This window comes from Zootoca vivipara, chromosome 11, assembly GCF_963506605.1.
Source record: "Zootoca vivipara chromosome 11, rZooViv1.1, whole genome shotgun sequence".
NCBI classification, from domain to species: domain Eukaryota; kingdom Metazoa; phylum Chordata; class Lepidosauria; order Squamata; family Lacertidae; genus Zootoca; species Zootoca vivipara.
Window position 1 is genome coordinate 30,849,861 of NC_083286.1, and position 18,492 is coordinate 30,868,352.

General features: G+C 42.4%; 1 protein-coding gene across 1 annotated transcript in view; it reads right to left on the minus strand.

The window, feature by feature from the left end:
* RASA1 (RAS p21 protein activator 1) overlaps positions 1-11,590 on the minus strand; it is a 51,051-nt gene extending 39,461 nt beyond the window's left edge. The window contains exon 1 of the mRNA XM_035099549.2: positions 11,132-11,590. Coding sequence (XP_034955440.2) covers positions 11,132-11,580 — 449 coding nt within the window. The 5' untranslated portion in view covers positions 11,581-11,590. The remainder of the gene's footprint in view (positions 1-11,131) is intronic.
* Positions 11,591-18,492: the final 6,902 nt, after the last annotated feature.

Consider the following 18,492-nt stretch of genomic DNA (forward strand, 5'->3'; position numbering starts at 1 on the left):
TATGAATGAATTCCTATGCCCCACAAATGACCCAGAGATGCATTTTAAATAAAAGGACATTCTACTCATGTAAAAACAGCAGGCAGGCCCCACAAATAACCCAGAGATGCATTTTAAATAAAAGGACACATTCTACTCATGTAAAAACATGCTGATTCCCGGACCGTCCGTGGGCCGGATTTAGAAGGCGATTGGGCCGCATCAGGCCCCCGGGCCTTAGTTTGGGGACCCCTGCTCTAAAGGAAGCACTGCAAGCATAAGCAAAGCAGAATCTACAGAGAGGGGGCATTAAGTTTGGAGACAATCCAGAGAATACCTAAATGTGTGCTGTGGAAGTTGACTTTACTTAAGCTGGCTGGGGCAGGAGCAAGCAGCAAAGCCCCATGACCCTTTCATAGCGTGGAGCCTCATTACATGGAATAATAAATGAAGACAGCTGGAATCTTAAACAGATTGATACCAAGCAAGTTAATATGATTTAACACAGGCATTGACTGTGTGTCTGTCACACACACAGCTCCATGCAATGTTTTTGGGCTTTGTTAATCAAATGTACTCCATGCCTCATTTCTCCACAGGATGCAAGGAGTACACAAAACCTACTAAAAGATTGTCCAAAATGGAGTTCAACTTAAAGAACAGAGAGTTCAATGAAGAAATGACCCAGAGGCTATGGAACAGACTTCCTCTATTGGGTGGAATCCAATTGGTGTTCTTGTGCTCACCAAAGCGTTTTTGCCACCCTCCAGACTTCTCATGGAGGAAGAGCCTCAGATGAGGATTGCAAGGTCCAGCTCAGTATACATGGGGAGAGGCAGTCCTTGCGATATTGTGGTCCTGAGACATTCTCTATATAATAAAATAGAATCCTGTTGTGTTTTTATTTTCTTACATTACTCATGCAAGCATGCCTTGGGATAATTTTGGCTAAAAATTGATTGGAAAAGTAGAATAGACCATGGAAGTAGGTTATACTTTGCAAACATGGCAGCACACTGTTCTAGCAAATATCCTCAGGAAACTCCTGTAGATAACACACTTCTCTAGAAAACAGGATATACACTGAAATGCCAGCCTTTGAAACTTTCTGTGGTAAGCAAAGTTATTATTATTATTTTTTTTGGGGGGGGGGGGTGTTGAGGGAAGTGAGGGGCAGCTTCATTTCTGAGACATCAAAATAATACAACAGTGCTGGAAAGCTACAAAATAATATTGGTCTTGTGACAGTTTTTCCTAAAACTTAAAACATAATCCTAAACATTCTTTTATTCAGAAACAAGTCCCCCTGCCTTCAATGCAAATTCCTTCCAAGCAAATATACACTGGATCACAAGCTAACAGCCCAATCCTAGACAGATAAGAATCCAATAAAAGTATTAAGATCTGCTAGAAAGATATATCTAAGCAGCGGCTCATATTGTTATTGCCAAAGGATGGAAAGAAAAAGAAGCTCCAAAAATTATAGATTGGCAAAATAAACTTCAAGAGTTTGCCGAAATGGCACAGTTAACAAACAGTTTGAGAGGAAAGGTTAAAGAATAATTTCTTTAAAAATGGGACAGGTACAAGAAATATGTTAGAAAATATACTGAGAACAAAATTTCTATGATAGCGTTTGAGTAAAAAAGGGAAAAAAATCTGTTTGGATTTGCAGAAATCAGTTTCCTTAAGAAATAGGAGTGTCAAACGATATGTAAAAACAGAGATAGCATGGATTGAATATACACTCTGCGACAAAAAGAGGAGAGTATGCTGATGGAGATAACAGGAAGTCCAAAGATAAAATTTACTTTCTTTTCTTTTTTCTTTTCTTTCCCCCCCTCCTTTCCCTTTTTTTCTCTGGGAAAGGAGGATTAGAAATACGATACGAAAAATTGTAACAAACAAACATAAATGTATATGTATATGTATGTATATGTATATGTATACAAGCATGAAGAACAATGTTCAGGTTTGGTGATGGGAAAAAATGAATAAATATCATTTAAAAAAAAAGATATATCTAATTAATATACACACATACACGCAGAGCGATAGAGAGCACTACCCTGCTACATGGCGTAGAAAATTTTCACTGCTGTATCCCCCCACCCCAATTTTCCAGGAAGCACTGGTACCACTAGTAAATATATAACCACCATTTGAGTTTAGGGAATATACACAAAAGCTCACATATCTTTGTGCCCATACTTCATAATAGGTAATTTAAAAAAACTCACTAGCACTACCATACCTTTCGCTTTTTATTTTAGGAAATACCCTTCCTCTTAGGAAATCCAGTTTTTGCCGTGGGGCATCATGATGCTTGATTATGGATCCAAATATGTGTCATATGGATATAAATATTTTGTTACAACTAGTCCATTAAAAGTAATTTATAAATAAAACTTTGAAATAATTAAAAACCACACTACTTCAATTTCAATTATTTTCGGCTGTTAGAATAATTATTTAATATATACGGCACATAAAATATAGCATACTTTTTATTATTAAATATGTCAAATAAACATGCTATAACAGAATTTAAGGGCAGAGAATTATTTGTAGAAAATTTTCTGGGAAATCCACACAGTAGATGTTCGCAATGGAAACCTAGCATAGAAAAACCCAACTCTGGACCGACCCTATTATTTTCTGGAAGGTCTCTTACTATGTCATGTAGCTAAGAACTATTCTCCTTCCCACAGCCTCAGCTCCATGTAAATAATTTGAGGGATGGATGCTACAACCTCGTCTTTTATGCTGAGCTTTGAAGAAGCAGAAGAGACTTGCACCCTTTTTTTCTTTCACAGAAAATCCGGTACAAAGTGAGGTGGAAAGATGCTACCTTTGAGCATATAAAGCCAATCCTGGCCTGGCTGCCAATTAGTTTTGGGGCCCAATATAAAGTGCTGGTTTTGACCTTTCTTCTTCTTCTTCTTCTTCTTCTTCTTCTTCTTCTTCTTCTTCTTCTTCTTCTTCTTCTTCGATCACTCGTAGCCGAGTAAGATTGTCTTCCATAAACACGGTTTTAACAATGGGTCCATAAGTGACTGTGGAGGCCAATTCTGGATCCACACATCGTTCCGCAGTGAGGACATTGGTTTCCAGGCGGGAGTTGATCACAGTGTGGATTTGCCAAGCGTGCCTTCCTCTTAGCACGTTTCTCCCTTGCATCCTGAGATAGAGTTTCTTCAAAGCCCATGACACCTTTGGTAAAGGCTGTTCTCCAACTGGAGCACTCACAGGCCAGGATTTCCCAGTTGTCAGTGTTTATACTACATTTTTTAAGACTTGCCTTGAGACAGTCTTTAAACCTCTTTTGTTGACCACCAGCATTACGCTTTCCATTTTTAAGTTTGGAATAGAGTAGTTGCTTTGGAAGACGATCATCAGGCATCCGCACAACATAGTCTTAAAAACAGTGTTAGAAAGTCAAATATATAAGCTAGGGGCCAAATGGCTTCTTAAACCAAGGTTACAGTCATCAAAACAGAACGTCTAGTTGCCATTTGGGGGCAAGACAGCTCTAAAGTCTTATTTTTCAAATGATAGACTGACTGGTTGATTATCAGTTAAACACCTGGCTAGTTCAGACAACCTTGAGCTTGGTTAAGAATTAAGAATATCTTTAGGCGCCTGGGGAAAACATTTATCTTCAACCATTCTATTGCCTTTTTAATGTGCTTGTGGTAGTGGGTTTATTGCTTTCTTTTTATTATTTATTTTGTGTTTTCATTTAGTATTTTTATGTTGTTAACTGCCCTGTGTTCTTCAGATGAAGGGTGGTATACAAATTTAATAAATAACAACAACATGGCAGTATTAAGAGTAAAAATATCAATAATGTATCAACAAAACTACCGTAGTTGTTTTTTAAAAAACACGTTTCAATATTTATTTAAATATTTATAAGTAACACCTTACTGTTTTATTTTATATGTAGCATATTTCTTTAACCTTCTCAGCATATTTTCACTCTAACATTTATGTACCTTTAAATAGCACATAAAATCATCTTAATATGCTTTGATCAAGTTAATAGTTAAGATAAATTTTACTGACTCTGGCATTACACAATAAACCCAGACTTGCACTAGCATGTTAGCTTGCTTTAAGTAGTTATACACCTGCTGGTTTCTGGATAACTTTCTGCTACCTTTACCTTCTCCTTCCGGAGGAGGAAAAAAAAATCACACACACACACACACACACACTGTATGTGTGCCCTAAACATCACTCTGGTGATGTGATCAACAAGCCCTGAAAGATTTCTCTGAGATGCTTAGCTTTGGCTCCCAAGATAAACTTTTACATCATGTTCCAAGTGTAAACACTTTTCATTTATTCATCTTCTAATGAATGCTTTGGGTTTTATATTGAAACAGTACTTCAACCTCACCTTCTAAAAAGTTAACTTTTGTTTTGCATATTGCCTGTACCCATGTATGCACATGCATTAACCAGAATACTCACTTCTACTGTATATTGTAACTTTTTTAATTTATAAAAATATTTATATATCAGTAATTCATTTAAAAAAATCATGGTTCACAACTGTACATAAATCCATACAATGAAAATGTTAAAATTAGAAATCAGATAACTATTCTGGAAAGATGTACTGTTGATTGCCTGCATAAGCCTGATGGAATAGGTAAGTATTCAGCAGGTGTTTAAAAAATTGAAACAGGAGGCACCTGCTGAATCTCTGTTAGCAGAGCGTTTCACATTAATGGGTTGGTGAAACAAAAGGCTAGGTTCCTTACTGTTGTCAAATGAGCCTCGTCAACTCAGGGGATGACAAGCAACACCCTGGGAGACTATCTCAGTGACTGAGCTGGAACATGAGGGTTCAGGTGGTCCCTCAGGTACATAGCTGCCAAGTTCTCCCTTTTTTTAAGGGAAATTCCCTTATGCTGAATAGGCTTCCTCGCGAGAAAAGGGAAAACTTGGCAGCTATGCTCAGGTACCCAGGACCTATGCTGTTCCAGGCTTTGTATATCAATATAAGAACCTTGATACTGGGCTCAGTAGAAGATGGGAAGCCAGTACAGTGTTTCCTGTTGTTGGCCAGATGCCCCCAGCAGCATGGCATTTTGCCTGAAATCAAGAAATCTCTGGCCCACAGCATCATTACGGTAGTTTGGGTGACATGAGAGCCATTGGGGAAATGTCAATTACGGTACCTTTAAATATTTACAACATAGTATGTATTCTGACACACCCACTATCTGAATTAGCTAGACCTGTTATGTGACAAGTCTAGTTACACACCAGACAGACACGGGTTATTAGCAGTTCCACTGCTTGAAAAAAAAAGATGTGGCGGGGACCCACATGAGGAATATGCAAGTTCAATAACTGAATAGATGTTGTTTGGTTTATAGTAATTATTAATCAAATCCTCTGCACAAGACGAATCCAACAACTAATGGGGGGGGCGGGCGAGGGAGAGGGAAGAGACAGAATCTTAACCAGCTTTCACAAACCTGGTGCCCTCCAGCTGTTCTGAACTATAATTCGAATAAGCCCCAGCCATCATAGCCAATGGTTAGGAATTATGGAAACTGTTTACACAAAGAGGCTCTGAGTTATATGCAATTAAGTCATACTCTGAGACTCACTGAAATCAAAAGATTTGAGTTAGTCATGACTAACTAGTTGATTGATTTCAAGCTCTATTCTGAGTACTAGTTAGCCAGACACAAACTCCTATTTTTTAGGGGTTCCTACAGTATTTCCAATTTCCAGAAAGTGGTTTTCTGTTATGAAAAAGTACAGCAGATTTCCTGTTTCATTAGCAAACATGTGCTTGCCTACTGTTCTTTTCTCACGTTGCTCTGGAAAGCAGGACTGGGAAAGAACTACAGAGTCAACAGTAACGATTCCCAGTTCATAATACTGTATAGTAATATAACCAATAGTCATCAAGAAGAGAGAGAGAAATATGCAGGAAGGGCCAGAAGGAGTTCTGCAGGTTTGATATACAGTAGTAACCTACAGCTGCCTTCCCCTGGTACTGCAATAAAACATTCTACATTTAACACCATAATTTTAAACACAGCAACTACTGAGGAAGGGCATAGTCAATTTACAGCAAAGGTTTATTTTTAAACGTTTTTATACCACTTTTCACTTAAAAATTGTGAAGTGCTGTACAAAAATTACAGTAAAATAGACACCTATGCAATAATAAAAAAAACAGTAAAATCCAAAGCAAACAAATTAAGTAAAGACTGGTATTAATTGACAGCAAAGGCTTGGGAGAATAAATAAGTTGTCAGCAGGTAACAAAAGATATAAATATCTCAAAAAAGAAAAGAAAAAGATTAATAGCCATCAAGTTAAAATGTATTCACAAAAGTAAATAGTGCATACAGTATTTGAAAATCTTCAGTTCTTGCTGAGCAACATAGCTGCCAAGTTATCCCTTTTTTATAGGGATTTTCCCTTATGCTGAATAGGCTTCCTCGCGAGAAAAGCGAAAACTTGGCAGCTATGCTGAGCAACCTTCATTTCTTCCTCACTAAATTACTTCAGAAGGATGTTAGCAAGCAGTGGCATGCCCTAGGCAGGTGAGGAAGGGCATTTAAACAAAGAAGTTGAAACACCACTTTAAATATTATTTTCAAATATTTGTTTGTCCAATTACTTCCCATTTGTTTTGCAGATATATTCTTGTCCTTGTACTCAGTGTACTGGAAAGGGTACTAACGTGTGCAAGGGGGGCAGATTCCCTTCCCAACTTTCTGATCTGTGGCAGCCAGTTTATTACCACATCCAAAGTGGGCAAGCTGCAGTTTGCGAGGGAAGGAATCAGCATGCAAGTCCAAGGATCAGATTTGATGGTTGAACTATGGTTTGGATGTAGTATCTCTATGGCTCAGTTAAAATATTTACATACATGACCAAGGATATGGTAGAATATTAATTCCCCAAGCAATGACTACTCAGAAGCAGTACAACACCATGCATGTTTTGTATAAAGTTTTATTTCATGCATGATCCCCAAAGGCAACAGGACTATTGCTAATCTGTATATATGCCTCTTTGCGAAAAAATGCAGATTGTTTTTCCCCCACCCCACAAAGGGCAATCTACCACTAACCACCCCATGAGATAGAAAACAGAGCAAAAAGGACAGGCAAAAATGTTCCCAGCACCTACTTCAGCCAGACTGCCTTCCTGATTGCCACAGGGTCACCTACCACCATAGGCATTGGGTGTGTGGGGGGGGGGGCTGGGTGCTCCAGCCCCCGCAACATTCCCCATGAAGGGGACGTGCACCCACAATTTTTTGCACCATGGCAGCATCCCTGTGTGGCACTGCCCAGCTGAGGAAAGGGGCTGCAACGCTGCAGCGACTCTCCTCCTACTCAGGTCAGACCTGACCCAGGAGCGGAGCTGTGGCTGGACACGCACAGTAGAGAGGCAACGCAGCTCATGCTGCCTCTCCTCCACTCCTCCCAACCCGGTCAGACTGGCCTGAGCGCAGAGCTGTGGCTGGGCACAATGAGGTAGACTGGGGGGGGGGGCTGCCTGGTCACACACCCTCTCAAAAATGTGTTCAGGGCCATGGCAGGTGTGCTGACATCAGACACATGGAAAGTGAAACAGAAGTTTCTCCAGTTACTGCTTGTCAGCACTCTAAATGCAGCAGCATACCAGATGAGCGCGCAACCCCAGAGTCGGTCACGACTGGACCTAATGGTCAGGGGTCACTTTACCTTTACCACTGGCTAAAGCATACATTCTTCAGCTGAAAGAAAGGTAGTGGGGCAAATTCAGTCACTGCTCCATGGTAGAGCCTTTAGGCACTTCGGCAAGCAGTTACTGAAACAAGAATGCTCACTGCTTCTATTCCCCACCCTCTACAATAGCAAGGCAGAGCTTCCACAGTTGCAGTTGAGCAATCTCCATCATCCCAGAAGGGAAAGAAGACAGGGATGAATTGGCAGCCACAATTTTTGGCAAGGGTCATGAGTAACTAAGGTTCCTACTTGCTCCAAACCATTTTTCCCCTTAGAAAAAAAGTCAGATTTTGCATACCAGCACTAACCTTTTCTATAGCTACAATTATTGGTAAAACTTTTGAACTCTTCTAGTAGTTGTATCCTCTTTGATTTCCGGTGGTTTTCTCTTCAGTGAAGCTTGTGGTTGAAATTGAGTAAGAGGGCAGGTCAACATCACTATCTATGCCTTTCTATCACTTCCTATAACTTTCACCACCTTCTTTCCTTCTCTCTTCCTTCTTGAATTTCTACCCATTCTTTTTCTCACCGTATTCTACTTTAACTTGCTAGTACTGACTTTTTGTCTTCATCTTACATTCCTTTTCACTCTGCTCCCTTTCTTCCAGCTTGTGTCACCTTCTCTACATTTTAATTCACCCCTCTGTGCTCTTGCCCCCTTCTAATGCCAACCTGCTGAAATAAAAATGAACAAAAATTCTTGGAAAGAGTCATCATCCCCAGAGGCCAATATAGGCAGCAGCTGTTTTTTGTTGCCCCTTTGTAGGACGACGATGTTTGAAGAAACTACTCCTCAGATTCTCCCACACTAAAGTAACTGTCAGGGGGACTCCTTACAGTGACCCTCCCCCCAGTCATCCTGACCAGCACTTCGCCCAGTGACAGCACTAGCAGTGGGTCAGGAGGAGGGAATGAGGAATGGAGTGGGGTGGAGAGAGGGCTCTCAGACACGTCAGAGCCAAGGCACCGGCCCAGCTGGCCAGAGAGGGAAGGGCAGCGCAGCAAGGTGCCAGAGCCTCTGCAACGCTCCAGCCAGAGGATGGGAGAAGGAATGCAGCCCTTTCCAGCGCCTGAATTGAGGTGCACGCCCACACGCAGGGCTAGGGGGGGGCGCTTTGGGGTGCCCAGGCTTTTATGCTGGCCGAGGAGCCAGAAGCAGCCATTGTCGTGTCCTGAATTGGAGTAGGCAGTAACATATAACTGTACTTCCAAAAAATGAAAGTTTATTGCTTTAGTTTGCAAAATCTTGGCATTTTACAATTCCTTTAAAAAAGCAATTAAATAAAACCAAATTGCAAAAAACCAAACTTATTTGAGAGTAAAGCTCCGTCCATGGCTGAACCCAGGGAAAGTTACTCCCAAAGAAGAGCACAAGAAGAATTGGGTTGCAAGTAGCAGCAGTACAATCCCTATTCATGCACTTTAGCATGGGAGTAAAAAGAAAAGAAAAGCCCTGCCATGATTGAACCCAAGAAGCCTTACTACCAGGGTAAATTCCTCAAGAAATCTAGCAATAAAACTGTAGAAACAGGAATTCCTTTCCAGACTGGAGTGTTTGTGTGTTGGAGTGTGTGTTTGTGTGTGAGTGGTGGCAAATTTTGACATCACAAGGGGCACTGCTGAAATTTTAAAGCTCAAAGTCTGCCACTGCTCTCACAACTCTCTGTGATTCAATGAAATTACAGAAATAAGATGAATAGCCCCCTTCCAAGCTAAACAGCATGTTCCCACCAGGGAGTGGGAAGGTGAGAGCAAGGCTGGACCAGACCAGGCCAATGTGAGGAGGCTTCGCTGAGGGTTAAATGGCAGTAATAGCTTTGCTGCAACCCACCTGTGGATTCTGAAGCACTGGTCAAAGACCTATGGTAGGATGTTAAAACTAACGGATACAAAATTTATCTTGAGTGTGCATATTTAGAATTTCTTGAAGTATGTATATATTGTGGACTTCAGCTTTGATCTGAGTAAAATGTGTCTGAAAAGACAGGCTGTGTCATGATGGTCTGTGCCAATGGCATCGGCACTATTTTTAACGCCTTTTAAAAGGACGACATTCAGAGAAAGCAAAAAGGGTGACCAGAGAGATACAAAATATGACAGCATTCCTTTACTTCTGACAGTTATGTCAAATTAGGAATTTTGATAGCTACAACTACTTCTTCTAACATACAGCATATAAGCACCTGCACCTGCAAAGAGTCTCTCTCTGCCATAACTAGGAAGCTCAATGACAATGCTTTTTGTGCAGGAGGTCCTGGATTCAATTGCTAGCATCTCCAGATAGGGCTTAGAAAGTCAGGAAGCCATGGTAACTTTCTCCTAAGCAGAAGCACCTTCCTACGTACTAAAGCAGGCATAGGCAACTTTGGCTCTCCAGATGTTTTGAAACTACAGCTCCCATGATCCCTGACCACTGGCCCTGTTAGCTAGGGATCATGGGAGTTGTAGTTCCCAAACATTTGGAGAGCCAAGGTTGCCTATGCCTGTACTAAAGGATAGCAGGGTATAAATATTTTCTATAGCTGCAGATAAAGGAGTACAGTGGTACCTTGGTTCAACTCCCGAAACCATTCGAAAACCAAGGCGCGGCTTCTGATTGGCTGTAGGTTTGGCTACCGAAAAACGTTCACAAACCGGAACACTTACTTCCGGGTTTGCAGCTGATTTGTTCGACAACTAAGCCATTTGGGAACCAAGGTACCACTGTACCTGGCAAGGTAAAAAGAAACGGAAGAGGGTCAAGAATAAAGGTGTGTACTGCATGGGGAGCGGAGATGAAGATAATCAAACTATATAAAATGATCCTATGGGTTGTGAAAAATATGGCCATGCTTTTGGGAAATGTGACTTAGGGGCACTTTTGAGCAGTGCCTTTTTTCTAAGGGTACTCATGGGTACACAATACAGTCACTTTTTTCCCTAGAAAAAAAGCACTGGTAAGTCTGGCACTTACTGTAACAACTTCATGGCGAGTACTGGCACTTTTTCATTTTTTTTCTAGAAGAAAAGCACTGCTTTCGAAGGCTCTGAAGGACAGCCTCCATATTTGGTGGCGAGTCAATTATTAGTATTCATTTTAGGGAGAAGGGAAAGGGTTTTTTTAGTCCCAAGTCCTCAGTTTTTCCAAGCAGAAAGCAGGCAGCTGACTAAGCCAACCGAGGAGGTTGCTTCCAAGGGGATGCGGGAGGAGAAAAAGAGGCGGGCGCAATAGGGAAACTTTCAGGAGTTGCCCGGAGTTTGACACACACGCACCAACGCCGACTTCACAACTGGGTGCGGTGCCGGGGCTGAATCAGCCGGATCCCCATTCCTGGGATTTGGGGTGGTTGAGGAAAGAGGGGATCAGGTTGGGGAAAAGAGAGAGACGCGGAGAAGCAGAAGAAGGCGCTACTCACTGGTTCGTGGGGGGCGCGTTCAGCGGGATGGCCACCTCCTCCTCCTCGTACTCGGGCCCGTCCAGCGAGTCGCCTTCGTCCACCGTACTCAGCCCTCCGGCCGGAAGCGGCGGCTGCGGGGGCGGCGGCAGCGGAGGGAAGCCGCCGGCAGCGGTACCCCCTCCTCCTCCGCCGCCGCCCTCCAGGAGCGGGATCGCCGCCGGCGGAGACAGGCCCTTGGACATCTCCGCAGGAGGGGCAGGCCTGGAGCCCACCGAGGGGAGCGACGCCGCGGGGCAGGCGCCGCTTGGGCCCGAGCTGCCCAGGAAAGCGGCGGCGGCGGCGGCGGCGGCGGTCTTGTTGCTCCGAGATGCGGTGGCGGTGGCGGCGGCGGGAGGGCAATGCCCGCTGGGCTCTCCGGCCGCTCCCGAGCCGCCCTCTTCGCCACCCGCTTCGGCCGCCGCCATCATGCTGCTCCGGCTCGCCCCACCCCTTCCCCGCCCCTGCTGCTGAGGCAGCGCGCGGCCGGGAGGAGGCGACAAAGGGACGGAGGGGGAGACAGAATGAGAGGGCGGACGACGGACCAACGGCCTCCTTCTACCTCCGCGGGGAGGAGCTTCAGGAAGAGCCGCCGCCGCCTCTTGAGGCGCTGAATGGGAACAATGGGAGCGCCCGCCCAAAGACCTCGCCGCCCGATCAGTCAGTCCCCGTGCGCTGAGGTAAACACCCGGCGCGGCGTTTCGTCCCCTCCTCGGACTTGAGTCTCCTCCTCAACGGCTTCGCACGCGCTCGCCCGCTCCGGGGGGGGGCGGGGCAGCGCCTCCCTAGTTCCTCGGCTGCCACTGTCGTCGCCGTCTCTTTTTATCCCCCCACCCGCTAACTCCCCCTTCCTCACGGCCGCCGCCACCGCCGCCTCTTCGGAAAGCGCATGCGCGCCTATCCCTCCAGTGAAGGTGCTGGCCGCTTTCCGCGAGCGAAGGCTCTTTGGTAGGAGGCGGTTCGGCAAGGTAGCGATCTCTTCTTCCTTCGCGCTCTGCCTTGTGTGCCAGGAGGGTGGTGCCTGTCCTTATGACACACACACACACACACACACACACATTGCAGTGCTGCTAGCCAGGGCTCCTTGACGGCCCCGGTACTCAGCACACGTTTGCGAAAGAGGCGGCGGGACCGGCGTGTTGCCGCAAAACAGCGGAGGGACTCGGCTGCGCAATCCTGTGCGCGCGTCTATTCCGAAGTTAACTCCTGTTGCGCTCAGAGGGGTTTGCTCCCATTTAAACTTGCTGGCCGTAGTAGATGCAGCCTGAAAAAGACTTTGTAGGCATAATAAAAAAATTCATTCAGTAGCACCTTAAAGACCAACTAAGTTTTTATTTTGGTATGAGCTTTCGTGTGCATGTACACTTCTTCAGATACACTTGAAACAGAAGTTTCAGACCCTTATATATATACAGAGGGTGGTGGGGGTGGGTGGGAATGGGTGATGGGCTGATGGGAGTGGTAAACCTGTAGATGGCTGTTAACGACTGCTGATGACTGCAATTAGTCCGGGGGGGGGGGGAGCAAGGGCTGAGGCGCTAATTTTGTAGGCATAAGCTTTCATGGAGTCGAGCCCGCCAGCACATGGATGCATGAAGCAGACTAGAGTACGCAAAACTGCGTCCAACAGTTGTTGTCTTTCAAACTGTTTTTTGTTTTTTTTAAGATAGGCTATCACAAGATTCTTTTTTTACTGTGTTTTGTTTTCTGTTTTTTGCTGCTAGGAAAGCCAACAGCATCTCCAAGTATTCGAACCGATATCGTCTGAAGTGCCTCCAATCGTTATAGATCAACATCCATGAATAAAAAACTTTATTGGAGTTTAGATGGCCATTGTGCTGTTATCTAGCATTATTGTTTACTAGATTTAATTAGCGCTCTCAAATATTATTCTTGAGCTTTAATTGTTTTGGGAGCTGTTTTATGATGCTTATTTCATTCATATATTGTCAGATTGAAAGTATTTAAAGGCCTTCTTTTCTTTTATCTCTACTCTTGCCTGAATAGCCTGACCCATAAACTACTCCAAATGCCACACCTTGGATTTTTAATGCATATTTATGATCAGCAAACTGGGGTGGAAAGTGGTATTTCATTCCAGATGCACCCTGTCATTGCTAAGCAATGGCATTTCCTCCATATATTTTGTGTACAGATAAATATAGAAAAAGGAATCTGATTCCAAAACCACAAACAGAACTGCCAAACATTCAACTCTTCAAAATAGGGCAGGGTTGGGAGATTAGATTTTTGGTCTATTGGAATAATTGCACAAGAAAATAATATTTTATAGGAAACGTTAAAGCTTAACAAGAATAACAGAACCTGCATTTTACTTAGGAATAAATTATGACTTTATATAACAATTAAAAAAATTAATTGGGCATGAACAAAGAAAATTGAGAAATGGTGGAGGGAGACGGAAATCTGAAGCGCTCTAGAACCTGTTCTTGTACCTAGGAGATGAATTATTTTCTCCACTTGGGTTAATTTGATGCTTATTTGTAATTTTACATGAATGGAGGAAAAGTACTGAGTTGAAAACACCTGGCATATTACTGTTTTGGTACAAGCATGGGGATGAAATTTGTACTGTGAAAATTCTATCTGTATGTGTTTGCAGATGGATAAATATGCAGTTTTTTCTGCATCAGTAGCACCATAGACTCATAATCTGAGTACAGTCATATCTCTGGTTACGTTTGCTGCGGGTTGCGTATTTTCAGCTTAAGAATGTGGCAGAGCCAGAAGTATTCCCTTCCGGGTTCCGCCGCATGCGCAGAAGCGTTCTGCACGCTTCACGCATGTGCAGAAGCGCTCTATCGGTGCTTCGCGCATGCACAGAAGCGCCGCTCCGGATACGTACTTTTCAGGGTGAGAACGGCACCCCGGAATGGATCAAGTACATATCCAGAGGTACCACTGTACTTTTAGCTTTGTTGATATACAGCACCTCGAAACATTACATGTAATATTCAACATTGCAGGGGAAATATTGTGACTTCAAACACGTTTATTCTTTTTTCTACTCCGCCTCCTAAGTGCATAACTAGTACAGTTGTATAAAGAAAAGCATTGACCAATGTTCACACATGCAAACTGTAGTGCTAAAAGAAAGGGCAACTGAAGAAGCTGGACATACACAATACACCAACGTGCTTCTTTTCCCCCTGTCTCCTTTTGATGGGATAGATGCTGTCTGACCTAGATAGTGTTAGATTTTATGACAGATGTCGCAGTAGATTAGCTGTTGCCCTGCTTAGTAAACAAAATAAAACTCAATTTATAAGAGCAGTAGTGGATTTTGTAGGAAGGAGGATCAGCCAAATAAAATTTATAGGTTGACAAACTTCAAATTCATCTAGTATTCTGGTTACACTGCAAAAATTATACAACACAAGTTGGCATTTACTATGTTTCTTCAGTGTCAACAGAGTTCACACATTAAAAAGAAGAGGGTATCATTACATATACTGTACAACATTTGAATGAATACTGTGTTTTTTTCTGAGTACAGTGGTGATGGTATTGTGTCTGTCTTCATTTTCAGTTATTTCCCCTAAGGCAATTTAAAGGAATCAAAAAACATGTATTTTAGAAACTCTGAAACAGCAAAGGTATTGTATCGGCAGGCAGGCAACAGTGTGGATACATTAATTTACTGATTCACCGGCCCCCTTGGTTCTGCCACAGTCTACCAAAGGGTACATCTTGTGGCACCAAGTAAGTAATTTTTTCCGCTCTTGCACATCATTTATGGAATCATGTCCCAAATGACAAGATTGGTGCCACAGTGATGTCATTTCGGCACATGTCTAAAGTACACCATTTTCCCCAGGTCTTCCCTGGTCCTTAACATTTCATTGTTGTTAAAACTGTTTGGGTTATTATCTGCTTTGGCTTAGTAGTGGAGACGCATTAGTTGTTCAGAAGTGACTCGCCCAGTGGGGTGGAGCTGCAGTTTTCTGGCAGTGATGTTGCTGCCACTTACTGCAAAGGAAAGGATGCAGGTAATATGGAGGTCAGCATGGTGCAGGACCACCAATGTGCCCAAACTGCGAACTGCCAGTGCCACCTACTCTTCTCCAATCAGACAATTTGCACCAGCCCAACTCATTTCTCTCTTTTCTTCCCAACTTTAGCCTGGTTGCAGATTATGATTTATTGATTCACACAGCAGAGCCTGTTATGATGAAAGACAGTTTAACAAATATTTTAAATACGGTAAGTAAAATATGAACTGGCTGGCTGCACTTTTCTTTCCAACAAACCCAGCACCACCTAATTTAAAACAAAAATGTTCACTATATAACATATATGGGAGCCCAATAATATACACAAAATAATATACCGGTAGTTCACAAAAAAAATATTGGGGGAAAAAACATAGTAACAGGGGTCTCCAAGCTTTTCTGGGCCCAGGGGCACGTTTGGGAACCATTGTGGGTACCACAAAATGTGTGTTTTACAGAGGAAAACTGGTGATGCTCACTCCCCCCCAAAAAGCATGCAACACAAAACACACACACAGCCAAACAAAACACGCATCTGTAACAACCCCGAAACAAACAAAAGAAAGTAAATTACCCTCGCCCCCGACAGACAAAGTCAAAAAAGCAGGCACAAATCCTAAAAAGAAATATCCAGGAAAATAATTCCTACACTCACTAGTCAAAGTACCCCCTCTTCTCCTCCAAACTTGCCATTCAGCAACAGAAACCATTTTCCTTTGTGAAGCGTTTCAGCAGGGAACTGAATGTCAAGGACCATGCACCAGTTTTTCTGCCGTCTTTGTTTCCAATGAAGAATACTGCTGAGCCTACCGTGTTTCTCATATTATAAGACATGTCTTATATTTATTTTTTCCTCAAAAAAACGCACTAAGGCTTATTTTCAAGGGATGTGTTATTTTTTTCCTCCTCCTCCTGCCGCGGCCGGCATTGCTGCTGCGCCTATCACTATGTCTTATTTTCGGGGTATGGCTTATATTCCTTGAATGCTTAAAAATCCTGCTATGGCTTATTTTATGGGTATGTCTTAAAATATGAGAAACAGGGTACATAGAGCCCCGGGGCATTCTGGGAGAAGTGGGGTTGCTTGATGCCTTCACTCCACATTCCAATCAACCCGAAGCTACTCAAGGTTAAAACAAACACTAAAGGGTATCTGAAGGTACCATGGCACCCATGGGTGTCACATAGAGTACCCCAAAAGTACAAATTTAAAATGCAATACAAAACAAAGTGGCATAAACTTTGATGTTTACATAAGATTGAGAGGCCCAGATGAAAAGAAGTTTAAAAGGCTTGGTCGTAGAAACACGTCCTCTTCACCTGGCACCCAAAAGACCATGAGAATGGCACCTGACATTGTCACCCATCAAGACATTTTCCTGTAGCAGCTCTTCCTTCTCCACTCCTTTGAAATTCAGTGGAGTGTAAAAGATAACTTGGGGATATAGTAGGTGGGTGTGTTGGGGAGAATACTGTTAAATGCTGATACTGGCTTGGTATGTGTCTATGCCCATATCCACACACACACACACACACACACATATCTATCGGGGACATACAGTCTCTTCTCAGAGCATGAATTAAAAAGTTGCAGACTTATGCTCCATGTGTAATACTACATTGGCTTTCCACATGAGTATATATATATATAATACATATATAATATATAAAATATACACACACTATACATATATATGTATATGTATATATATATATGTGTGTGCGTGTCCTACTTTTCATTTTGGGGTTTTTTTGGTGGGGGTGCAGTGGTCACTAACACTAAGCTTGTTTGCCCAGTCTGCTCTGAGAACTGCCGTTAGAGTGAGTAAAATATATTGCCTATCAAGCCGTACCTTGATTATTAGCAGTATAACCACTCTGATTTACAAAGATGCATTATTTGCCTGTAGGCTTGTTTTTCTTGATTCTTCCTTTGGTTGCGTGTAAAATATTAATGCACATACCATTATATTTAATCATACCCCTACGGTGCCATTAAACTTTCAAAGCACTAAACACTTGTGAGATGTTATTAATTATGTTACAGTTAAGTTGTGGTCCATTTACCGTTCTCTAGAGATCCAAAATGGCTGTTGTCACATGACTTCCAATATATAATGTAGAGTGCTTGACTCAATTCAGGTAGTGTAAAAATACTGTATAGCAAGAAATGAATTCTTCATGAGATGCTATTTTAAGGTACAATATACCATGGGCTTTTAAATACAAACTTTACAGGGAGAACTTTGAAAAAGAAAGAGAACATACCACTAAAAATACAATGATCACAGCAATTTGCAAAATAAATGCAGGTAAGTAGGTTATGAATACTGCTGTTTGAAAACTGAAACAATATAAAATGATTTCCTTAGCATTATGACAAATACATGCATTAACTTCAACAAGTATGCACAGGTCCATTGGCTAGGATCCAAATAACTAGCTTGGTCCATCTGCCTTACATTTCTCTTAAAAGTCTTCCCCCATGTCAAATAACACACTGCTTTTGAAAGTGAAAAAAAATATCAAAAGTAGTTTAGAATATAGTACTGTATAGAACAGTGGTCAGCAAATTTTTTCATTGGGGTCTGGTCCACTGTCCCTCAGACCTTGTGGGGGGCCGGACTATATTGGGGGGGGGGGTGAACGAATTCCTATGCGCCACAAATAACCCAGAGATGCATTTTAAATAAAAGGACACATTCTACTCATGTAAAAACACACTGCAGACCGTCTGCAGATTTAGAAGGTGATTGGGCTGGATCCGGCCCCTGGGCCTTAGTTTGCCTACCCATGGTATAGAGCTTTGCTTGCACTTCAAGGGAAAACAAATCAGAAATACCTATGGGTATTCCTATATCAGGATTCTGGAAATAAAAGGGGGCTTTTAAATCTGCAGCCTTCTAAAGGTAATATACAATATTTAAAGACTGTGCTATACCTTATGTGCTTTCTGTTATTGTCATTTTTTTAAATAAAAAAGGACTTGTGGTTGCTTACCTTATGTAGGATGCAGGGTAATACAAATAAAGGTAGATAAGATTCAAGAGAGAAGAGAAGTTTGATCATCTGACAAAGGTGATAATATTACTGTATTTTCTTGGCATACAAATTAAATGAGAATACTTCCTTTCAAATGCCACTCTGTTGCAGCTGTGACTGTCCTTAATGAGTGTTTTACTTAAAATAGACAGAAACTGGGAAGGCTTAAATGGGCATGATATCAAGAAAACAGACTAACGGGGCAGATGGTGCATGTTTCCTAGAGGGGGAGGAAAATCTGTGAACGAGTCAAATTACAGCAATTAACAGAAAATAAAGAGACATGTG